At 38.3% G+C, this 12,225-nt stretch overlaps 1 protein-coding gene across 1 annotated transcript; it reads right to left on the bottom strand.

Annotated features, from left to right (window-relative positions):
• Positions 1 to 2,303: 2,303 nt before the first annotated feature.
• On the bottom strand, positions 2,304 to 6,430 carry LOC114361682 (uncharacterized). The gene is made up of 2 exons (XM_028316808.1): positions 4,102 to 6,430; positions 2,304 to 2,339 (listed from the first exon to the last, which is right to left on the bottom strand). Exons 1-2 carry the CDS (start codon positions 5,599 to 5,601, stop codon positions 2,304 to 2,306), a joined length of 1,536 nt encoding a protein of 511 aa, XP_028172609.1. The 5' UTR covers positions 5,602 to 6,430.
• Between the last annotated feature and the right edge of the window lie 5,795 nt (positions 6,431 to 12,225).

Genomic DNA, 12,225 nt, shown 5'->3' with positions numbered 1-12,225 from the left:
ATGTCCATTTCACGATATCCACCGTTTCACGACATTCACGGGAAGAGTTGAAGTCATTACTATCAACTCCAACTGCCAAAACCACTCGATTGGTTTTTGCTTTAGACTACATTTTGAAACCAGTCAGTCTGCCAACAGAGAAAGATGGCGGGAGATCGAGCGGAGAGTTGTATCCGCCTCTACAACCGATGTGAACAACGCCTCAACGTGACCACGACCGTTCTGCCAAGAGTGAAAAGAATAAAAAGAAGAATTTTTAAAAAGCTGTGTCATCGAGCAGTTTACCGAACATGCTCGCCGCAATTTCTCCCCGTGTGTCGCCATAACCAAGTTCTAAGGAGAGAGCTATCCCATGTTAGTCTGTTTGAAATTTATAGCGACACACAGCCGACTTCTCTGTGTGTGTTATTTATTCTTTGCCCACATTGTTCTGTTTAAATATTTCATTTAATTTCTTGGAATCTTCCGTGGAATATTGAAGATATACGAGTAATTATTACATAGCAAAAATCCTTATTTGCTAGTAAATAGTAATTATATTTCCTCCATTTTATCTTAGTAACTTAGGCTGGGTTGTACCATCTTATTTTAACTTTATCAAACGTCAGAAATCTGTCAAACTCCATATAACTAACAACGGTTATCGTTAAAGTTACGGTCAAAGTTAGGTGGTGTAACTCAGCCTTAGTTAAGTACCATACGTCTCGTGTATCATAGCACTCAATAGTGAAGAGTAGAAAAAAGTATTTTTGATCATAAGAGATAAAAAACTTTATGGCGGTGATGATAGGCAATCACCATCTCCCAAAAACTACTGAACGGATGCAAGCAATTTTCGCCAAAATAAGAGTTATTCATACGAAAAGTTTATTTGCCAAAAAAAAACATTTCATAGATATAATCCCGGTATTTGAGAGACTTTTTGTGACAAAACCGATTCACGCGGGCAAAGTCACAGGCTAAAGTTGTTTGTAATATTTTTACGAGCGACGTCACTAGTTCGCCGTTTAATTGACTTCCTATATCAGTTTCGAAGCAACCAAATATCTTAACTTAAGTTGAGTTTCTACGGCAACAATGAAGAGTTCTTTCAGTTAGAGAATTTACCTTGAAATTATTGATATGATCCCTACTAATGTTTGTTATAATGCGAAAATCGGTCTGTCTGTTGTTACGCTTTCACATTTTAAATCACTGAACTGATTTTGTTTGGTACGAGTATAAGAAAGAGTTTGAGGACATAGGACAGTTTTCATCTCGTTTGAAACAGGTGCTCTATGTGGACTAGGCCAGGTGCTATTCGTGCGAGTGCTATTTGGACGGATGCTCTATGTGGACTACGTCAAAATTTACGGTAAAAGGTAGTGCTGTTATACATATTATACCTTAGTCTATCAGGAATTCAGGAGCTTATTTACTGACAAAACAATCGTCATAATACTGATAGAGAGAGTTTACCACTTTCAATACAATTGTAATACCGATGAACGAACATCACACCTTTGGGACGACGAACTACTTTCGTGCGCGATATATTCGCTCGCTAATCTACGTGCGAGTTGCGTAATAGGCGACCTGGGTGGTATAAATATTCCCCCAATATTTGGGGTAATTACGTGGATTACTGCAATTACAGGAATTGGGATAGAAATGCGACTATTGTAACCAGGTGTGTGTATTTGATGACAGCCTGGCCTAGTGGATCCGGACTACCATGCCAAAGGTGGGTTCGATTATCACACGATATTTATGAACATAGTATTGGTCTGGGTGTTTTTTTATGTAATATGTATGTTTACAAGAAATAGTTAAAAATCGTCCTCACTTCACAACCTCTACACCTAAAGCTTCAACCACACCAACGGGTGCAGATTGCCATCGCCGGCGCGAACAAAGGCCAATGACGTGTTGTGATTCCTGACCCGACCACGACATGGAACGGAGTTTTTACTGTGCCACTTATCCCAAGAATTTGTGCCTTGTACTTTTTGAGTAATAAGAGGACGATTGTGGTCGGGCTGGAGATCACGGTTCCTGGTCCGACCACAAGCAGATCTAATAAAATATCAATAGTGTGAAATTACTGATTATGCCAAAAATATGTGTCAAACTGTGCCTTTAACAAACGTAAAGCATTTTCTTATCACAGAATAAATCTAGATTCGGATTAGTTAGTTTTTAGCATGCTCATTTGAACACTTTGTTGTGACAATTACGTCGTCTAGGTAACTTTAAGTAATCGATGTTCACCGATTACTTGAAGATTTCTCGTCCGATTTGAGTTCACGCGACCTGTCATTTCCCTATGATCGCGCCGTGAACGCACCGGCGATGGCGGTCTGCACGCGTTGGTGTGGTTGAAGTATAAATCAAAAATGTAGCTCACATGAGTGATATAAGTGAAAAATTTAATTACAGTGTAGTAAAGAAATGGTCAAGCTACATATTTTGACTAAGGTGTAGTTTGTGAAGTTAGGTCGAGTTGAGTTAGAAGCTTGGCTCTATATAAGATCTGAAAACTTTTTGACATGAAACCTTTTTTTTAGAATTTTACTTCTTTTTAACAGTTGCTTATTTTAATGGGTAATCCCAAATAAATTTCCGTCCTCCTAATTCGGCGAGGATCGAACCAACGTTCCTTGGATCTAGAGCCGGCCAGTCCGAAACCTTCACCGTTGGGCTTTAGTCGCCTCAAATTATAATAATTAATTTTATTTAAAGGTTACCCATCATAGTTCATCCAACTCTAACGGCCTCCAACTTTCAAATACTAAGCCGCTTACCGAACTCCTATAAATGCTTCAACGGAATTTGTCTACAATCTTCGTTTCCAGGAACACAAAACTCCATTTCAGAAGTGATTCCAGTTACAATTCCTGAAATTGGACCCATCTCCAATTAGACGGAGTTTAATTTTCATAATTCCATTGAAAACTTGGGGAGTGGTACTTTGATTCCAGAGATTATTGGTTGGTAAAGCCTGGTCCGTGAGCACGTAGAATTTTGTCCAATGACCCCAAGCTACCCATCCTTATCGCTCGCGCGTAATTATATTGCTGTCGCGACTGTGCGACGAGCGCCCGCAGTGAGTGTTTCAAAATTCTACGTGCTCACGGACCAGGCTTTACTTAGGTGGTACCATAAAGTCAAAAAAATATACCTAGCGGGATAGAGCAACAAAGGACTGGGACAGCGAGATCTCACTAGCAGCAACACAGTGTTCTTCTTCTTGTCGTGTCGACAACAAACCTACACAGTGTCAGCCCAAAACTCCCCCACAAGAGTGGCGTTGTCAGCAGCACTCATCAAATCCTTCTGAGTGTACTTGCAAGCAACACAGTGTGATAAAAAGAGATACGTTATGCGACGTAACAGAACCGTTTTTGCAATAATTTGACAGTTCGTTAGCACTCATTGGCACGCTGAAAAGGGCTCTGATATTTTTTCAGATTTTATCATGGATGTTTCAAAGTCAAAGTCAAAATTTCTATTTGTATAGACTATTAAATAGTTCTTACAAATCCTCAAATATTTTGCTCTTAAGGAGCCTCTACATGTCTCATAATCTTTTTACCCTACCAGCGCTTCGAGACCAACATTTGGCAAGTGCTGAGAAGAAGCGCCGCAACAAACTCAGTCAACACTGTCTGCCGGTTAATATAAATAAATAGAAAAAGCAGTAGTAGGTGGGTACTTCTCATTTACACTCAAATTTGATGGTCACACAATAATAGTTCGTAAACGGTATAAGTTAGAACAATAACTTTGAAATCAGATGATAAAATATCTATTTAGCTACATACAAAATAAATTTTATCGTAATAAACGCAAAAATAATATGAAAAAATCACATGAAACGATAAAAAACGGGGTCATTTTTCGCGTTCTCATCGTGTCACACCTTCGGTTGCAATGAAACATTTGGTTACTGCATTCACAATTTTCATTCAATTTGTGTGTAGCATATACTAAAATCATCGTTATTAAATATACTTTCCACACAATAGTCAAAAAAATATCTTCTTATAATTATTTTGAATTGAGAAAGCGAAATACGTTGGTCACACGATTTTAGGTACCTAAAATTTTGAGTAATAATACAAGATTGCCGTTAAACTGAACACNTATACCAGTGACACATACTGAATTCATGAAATCACCTTTTATACCTAATTTGTCTTTCAGATCCTTGCTAACAAATGATGATTGACTCCCCGAGTCTAGTAGACAACGAGCCTGATGGCTTTGATTTGTCTCATTGTTTGTTAATATGACATTAGCTGTACACAACAATACTTGATTTGAAATACATGTTGATAGTGAAGTAGATTTAGTAACTGTTGACCTCTCTTCTGCACCCTGTACAGGTTCATTGGACTTATCTGAGTGCAAAAGAGAGTTATGCTTTCTTTTACATATATTGCATGGCCCTGATTTGCACTGGTGAACAAAATGCCCGCTACGGAGACAGTTAATGCATGCTTTTAACTTGAGAATTTGTTGAAGTCTGTTCTCCGGTGACATATTTAGAAACTTTTTGCAATAGTAAACCAAATGCTCACCATCACAAACCATACATGACCTCTGTTGTTGGCCTGCCATGGCCCTATCAGAAGACGCAGCAACAAAAGCCCTTTGAAATTTGTTGGGTGGCTTGAAACCTTTGTCACTACCTCCCGCTGAGAGCAATTCAACTAGATCTGCTCTTTTCCTTAAAAATTGATAAAAATCTTCTAATGTTGGCTTGTTTGTCATGTTAATTTTGTGTTCCTCCCATTTGCTACAAGTAACACTATTTAACTTGGCAGAGTACATAAAAATTATTAAAGAATCCCAATTGTCTGTGTTCTCCCCCAAACTACTCAATGCTCTTAGATTTTTAGAAATATGGTCAACTAGAAACCTCAATGATTGCTCACATTCCTTGTTGTTTATGGGAATATCAAATAATGACCTAAGATGTGAGTGAACCAATTGATGTTTATTGTTAAAGCGATCACAAATCAAGTTCCATGCAATATCATAGTTCGCATCGGAAAGCTCCAGTGACTCAATTACTGAAGCAGCATTTCCTATCAATGAGCCCTTTAAATATTGAAATTTAATAATTTTTGACAAAGTAACATTTTCGTGAATTAGAGAAGCAAAAACGTCATGAAATTCCAACCACTTGTTTAAATCACCACTAAATGTAGGCAACTGAACAATGGGTAATTTAACATTGTTTACCATTGAATTTTGAAAATTTGCATTATTTATAGTTTCAGTCGCTGAGTTTCCTGAACAATCTACAATATTTCTCTCAATTAATTCTTGGGCTTCTGCAATAACTGAATAAAATATATTTTCTGTCTCATATCTTTCAGCAAAAATAGACTCTGAAGGAGTTTCACTAGTATGTTCTTTAAGCTCTAGATTAGACTGCACTGTGTCATATTCAGAGAATAACTCTTCTATCTTTGCTAGTCTATTTTGTAACTCTTTAGTCTGCAGCGCAGTCAACGTTGTCAAACCTTTTAACAATTGCAAATAACCTTTGAAATTTGTCAACCTGCCCTTTATCGACCCTCTCTTTATCCTAAGCTCCTTAGCGTCAGCCATTGCAACAAATTAAACAACAACTCAAACTTTGGTAATTACTTGCACTTGAAAATGAAATGAACAAAAACGCTTCACCGCACTTTGCACAACAAAATAATAAAAGGCACTATAAATACCTCTGTTTGAAGCAAACCCTTGAAGCAGCTGTGAAGTAGCGAAGGTTGAGGATAATTGCTGGGTGCCGTAGCATACACAAGGGGTTCCCAAGCGTGGGGTCCGAGCCAAAGCGTTGGGTGCGAGCGCGCGCACCGGTTCTGAAAATTTCAGCCGGGTGGATAAGCACTTTGACTTAGCAGCACTGCTAGTTGACTAGGGTTTAAAAGATGTTGAAGACAAATGCAAAAGAAATAAATTATATGAATCCAATGTTACATAGAAATGTTTTGGGAAATACACGTTATGAGCAAATTAACGGTGAAAATTGCGCAGAAAAAAGCTACACGGATCTTGGATGAAATGATAGGATTGGAACGAGCACTATCCTCGAGTTCAACGCTCCAAACGCCAAGCCTCCGCCGTTTTTTCTCATTTTCTTCTATGCCGCCATTTTGTCCAAGCCTTCCACGTCGAGTCCGTGCATCGCCTCGAATTTCTCCTTTTTGCGGAGTCCTGTCACGGTCGCCAAAAATTGTTCGGGATTCTTATAGATGAAGGAGACGCTGTTTCGTGTTTCAAACGGTTTACTACCAAGAATATCTTGTTACAAGGAAATACATTAAAATTGCGTAGTTGCTCTGATGTGAACGATGTAAAAACAAAAGAGATGTGACAGGCGCGCGCGGGGCCCCGCGGGCGCGGGCGGTGGGGCACGCGGCGTAGTGATGTTCTTGTGAACAATTGGTAATATATTATTATTTACTTTAATAATAATAACAGGATCACTGTAATTATTATTAACTACTATCGCGCATTAACTTTTTAATTATGGCGAAATTCGTACCGCCTATGTTTATCAAAAATAATGCCTATATTAGGCTTTCAACTAGCTCTTATAGTAATTACATAGTTGACAGTTACTAATCCCTTCTACTATTGTTATTGTTTTTGTAAAAACTTAAAAATCGCAAGCAACTCATGATTTTTTCATTCAAAATTAGAAAATAGAAAATAATAATTTACTTCTATTTATCGATAATAGGAAACCGTATTAGAACACGAGCCCTGCACTATGTTACGACCGGCACATGCGGCCGTACTGTGTATTTTCACGCGTCAGTGGATATCGGAAGAAATAAAATACATTGCGCAGTAGTTACGCATGACATAAAGTGGTTGCTGACTAAATCGTCAATGTACAACGTGTTTGAATTTTTATCACCACTAATTTCGATATCGCAGTAAATGTCACGGCACTGAATTCGTTCGTAAAAATGTTTAGTTTTTTTTATTTATAAGCAAAATACCAATGGATTTGCAATACTTACATGTGGTAAATGACTTCATTGTTCCTGTAGTTCTTCGTTTCACTTATGTTATTGCACGTTACGACGCATTATCCAACAATATCGGAGAATATTTCCTCAGTACGACTGAATCGCGACTAATCTGGCGTCGCGGCCGATGTTCGTTTCTGGGCATATCGCGGAGACACGCGCCACGCCCCCGTTTCACATCTATTCCCTTCTATGATCTGAGGTCAGATCGCATCAATACAAAATGTATAGAGATCGACAATGTTGTTCATACATGATGCGGGCTGCGTTCACTTTGACCTGACCGCTGGTTAATATAACTCAAAGGTGATTGACTGACTGATTGGCTGACTGACATAGTGATCTATCAATGCACAGCCAAAACCACTGGACGGATCGGGCTGAAATTTGGCATGCAGGTAGAAGACGTAGTCATGCGCTAAGAAAGGATTTTACTAAATTCCACCCCTGAGGGGGTAAAACGGGATCCACGCGTACGAAGTCGCGGGACGCCGCTAGTCCTTTAAATAACTAACTAGCTGACCCGGCGAACTTTGTTCCGCCTTAATGGCAATAAGTAAATAAGCAGACTTTTGTTATTTCGAACGGGATAAAAAGTATCCTATGTCCTTCTCCTGGCTCTAAAATACTTCCCTGTCAATTTTCAGCTAAATCGGTTCAGCCGTTCTTGAGTTATAAGTGGAGTAACTAACACGACTTTCTTTTATATATATAGAATATCATCCTTTAAAAATATTTAAACTCATTGAATGCCCAAGCCTTTTCCTTATTTTAATATTTTATTTGCGTGAAGTTTGTGCTTTCTATGAAAATATTAATTTAATTACAATTTCTATAGAAATATCATGGAGGCGTGCTCTAACACAAAATTAACATTAGAACAAAACGGCTAACTTATTCAGTTTCGAGGTAATAATTAGTGAAAGAAGTTTGATTAAAAGAAACCTCGTTGTTAATTTCAAAGTGCTATTATTATGAAAATTAAAGTTTCTGTTTGTTGAACTAGCATGCTCAGACCGTTGAACCAATTTTAATGAACTTAGGTATACTTAGAATGAAAACTGAAGCAGAATAGGGGCTACATGTGGCTGTAAAATAACCCAGTGTCCTAGGTACAGTGAAGTTTGATAAAGTCGTAACGATGCGATCACGAATGCAATTGTCTACAGACGTTGTAGGTACTACAAAGACATCGATTTCTGATCCCGCAATGGGTGGAGGCCGCGTACCGGAAAACGCAGCGTGGGACGTCCGCCTACAAGGTAGACCGACGACATCATAAAGGCAGCAAGGGCCGCTACCAATCGAAAAACGTGGAAAGCATCGGGGAAGGCCTATGTTCAGCAGTGGACGTCCTATGGCTGAAATGATGATGATGATGATGATGAAGATTAATGAGTGCTGATACTAGTTTTTTTTAAAGACGTAGGGCTTTCATAATACTTGTATTTAAAATCTGCTTGGAACCTATTTCATCGTCCTGCTTTATAAATAATAAACTCTTTATAAAATAAGCTTGTCTATTTGATAGGAAGTAATATAAATAATCCAAGTTCCTTCTTCACTGTTTCTATAAAAGTAACTAAAACATCACCACCAATACTTTGACAAATCACACACGATTAGCGCTAAGCTTTTAATTAACATTCCAAGCTTTACCGACACAAATTCGCCGAAAGCTCCCAAAGCTCCCGAGGCGGTGCACTCGTGCGCATGACTCGCTTCCGTTCCGTTTGAAGTCCTGACGGCTGTTGACTCGACACTCGGGTCTAAACGGGTAGAGTAACTGGCTTTGACTCGGAAAATCGTTGAATGAGACCTGTGCTTACCATGAGTTTACGTTAGGTGTGCTCGCTAGCGACTGCGTCAAAAAATCTATGAAGGTTTTAGTTCCTGAAAGTAGCCGCTAGGAGCGTTGTACAATTTGTCGTTCATTTAATGATATTTTTTTACGTAGTCGTTAGCGAGCACAACTAACGTAAACTCATGTTAAGCACACAGATCGTTGCATCGGTTCACCTATGACACATTATTTCTACCCCAACGCAATGGCATACCATAAAAAAACATCTTAGTCCCAACGGCCATCAGTTCTACCGCCCACTGTCACTTGAGTTTGACAGTTACTTTGGTTCTCTTACGGATCTTCTTATTTCAGAATCGATAATAGTTCAATGCTGATCTGCTGAACAGAATATGGATATTTCTTTTGATATTTCGATATTGCTACCATTGGAAAAGGGAATGGACATTCATAAATAATTCCTTGATTGTAAGCAAAAATAAATCGAGCCAAAATAACAGAACCCACAAATCATGGGTTTATATTTCCCTTTTATTTCCGTCCCAACACCTCATGTGATCTTTGGAAGGCCGAAATTTAATAATTAGACATTACATAATTATCTCATTGAGCAATAAACCCGGGTGGAGCCCCTGAATGGGCCCTTTCGACCCAAGGACACGGAAACAATCGCGGGCACACATTAAATGATTACAATGAAAAAAACACGGCACGCGAGCGTTAGGGTTGAGGGGACATTTTTGGGAATTGTTATTTAAATTCTTACACCATGTGATGTCATTTCTCAAGGGAGCTTTATTGCTTCCTTGTGGGAAGATAATGGTTTGTTTTGAAGGCTGACACTGGTTAATTTATTCAAAATGTAGTGGTAGAAGTGGAAGGGTTAAAATTATTTCAGTTTTGTGAAGTCGCTCTTGAAAAGTAACTAGGTATAATTGCAAAAAATATATGTATTTCATGACTTTTACTTAAAGTAGAAGTGCATAATATTGTTATAATAGGTATTAAAATAAAACAAATTAAATTAATAAAGTTTCTTTATTTGATTTTAAAACATAGTTTCTTCTCTTTCTCTGCAGGTTTGGAAAAATTAAGATCAAAGACTTACTGTCTTAGTACTCTACGGAGATACTGAAAATTAAGCCTCAGTTGACTTATTCCGTAACTAAACATTAACAGGAGTTTTTCTATGGAGTTTGACAGACTTTTGACCTTTGTTAAAATTATGTGCGATGGTGCAACCCAGCCTAACGCCCGTATTCACAAACGATGCTTGCTTAAGTGAAGCAGCAATTCCAACGCACAGAGTTGAATAGAGCTCTGTGATTTCCTTTTTTTTTTTGTGAGTAACCTTGTGCGTCCACGCCCACTGTGAGACCTCATAGTAATTTTTGTGAATACGGGCGTAAGTCTAAAGGTACAGAAATACATGTCACTATTTCGCGCAGCCCTATTCAAGGTTGCCATATAGAAATTATTTCAGCACGCTCAATCAGACGGGTTTTGGCGGATTACCGGCGCGTTTTTAACTTTAGCCACGCCAGTCCCGGGGGTGAATGGGAACTTATGTGGGTACAAACTGGGTTGAACCGGCCTGGTGTTGAAATGGGGTCCAGTGGGACCGTCAACCTGTGCTTTCGGATTTGAAATGTTTATAAATGTTCAGTGAGCTGAGTTTTGTGGGGGAGAAAATGTGGGTTAGTTTAAACAAGTTGCGAAGAACGATTATGTTTCGAATATTTAAATCAGGCAGACGATTGGTTGTAAGTTTACAACATTTTTTTGCGAATAATTTACTAATATTAAAGGTTATGAGAACCAGAAGTCAATTCCCAGTTTCAAATTTAATTCTCAGTGGAGGCAATTTTCTGGCGGTTGGACTTGTCCTAAGTCCGCCTGGCGAACTACCACCATCTTACCAAAGTCTCTAACCATAAACAGCGCTGTTTACACCATTACTCTGTTAACAATATTCCTCTGTGGTCGAGGGTTCCGGCTTCTCTTCATAAATTTGTTACGAAGAGAGCAAAAATAAAAAGCCGTTTTGCGTTTGTTCGAAAGACTGACGTCTTTATTTTGTTTCAATTTCTTTTTAATTCCTGTCCTTGACACCGGGTGAAGCTCGTTTCCACCCTCGGTCTGATCATAAATTTCCATCAGGTGCAGAAACGTCTTAAATAAAACTTGTCTTACCACTTGTTAAAATTATCTCATTTAAACTTAAAGATAAAAACTATTACACAAAGCCATAATAGTAGCAGTACCCTTATGTTTAGTAAAAAGCTTCAGAAGCATTTATTTTCAAAACCTGTTTTGTGTAAAAATAATCAGAGTGCAAAGTGTCCCCATTCTCATGGCAGAGTTGTCCCAAGACATTGTCCCGATAACGGGTTCATTATTATGATTACCACATCCTCACCGCACCCTGGCCTCTAATACCACCACATATGGTCCACATCCCTGAAGCAAAACTTCGGCTAGACCCTTAGTAATAAGATAATAAAGAACGGACATTTTCTGCTTTGGCCCATACAAATATGTTTGTCATAACTAAAATTGGAACAGAAAGGTTAACTTCTAAACAAGCAAATTTTTTGGCAGTAGCGTGCAAAAGTAATACTACGTTAGAACGACACACTGCGTCTGATCCAAATCCAACAAATGTCGTTACAAATCCAACAAACGTGGTTTTGGTGTATTTATTATTAAAGCGGCAAACATTATGTGAACATTTATAGTATGTAGGTAACTGAGTAAGAAGTCCTTGAGTACAAAGCCATAAAAGTTGCACTTAGCACTTACTTCACTCTGCATTACCGCCCTTGTGTGTCTATGGTACCCAGTGGGCTGTTAGATAGAAAAAAGTTATATTAAAAAATACGCAGCTCGGACTGCAAACATCATACATTTTAGGACTTGTATTGTACCATTTGCAAGGACGTTACCTTACAAAGAAATGCTCTTAGATACTCACCGTAAGACAATCACGGATAGGCGTTGATATTGTGTATGCGCCATCAAAATCACTCTACGAAAATGCGGTTGTGTGAGTAGGCGACATTGATCTTGTAACATATTTATCATTATTTATTTTATTAGTATTTGAGGTGCACTGATTTTGGACAACGTAAACGTACTGAGCCTATCTCTACTATGTGTTTATCCCCCACATTCGTATGGATTAGTTTGGCTAGTCAGCCGTTTTGTATTTATTAGTTTCGATCAAACCGTAATTATGTTATTATTCTTGCTACTTATTTTCGTAGTCAATATCTTGTAACTAATTAGTTTTCTTCCTCAACGACAGTGTTTGTTGATAAATATGTGATATCGGATACTAATGGAAGAACAATTCGTTAGGGAATTGGATAATTATCCGGAAAGAAA

The sequence above is a fragment of the Ostrinia furnacalis genome, unplaced genomic scaffold, assembly GCF_004193835.3.
Source record: "Ostrinia furnacalis isolate ACB-3 unplaced genomic scaffold, ASM419383v2 OfSCF5876, whole genome shotgun sequence".
Classification (NCBI taxonomy): Eukaryota; Metazoa; Arthropoda; class Insecta; order Lepidoptera; family Crambidae; genus Ostrinia; species Ostrinia furnacalis.
The sequence above is the reverse complement of the archived record's forward strand: the minus strand, read 5'-3'. Positions and strand labels throughout refer to the sequence as shown.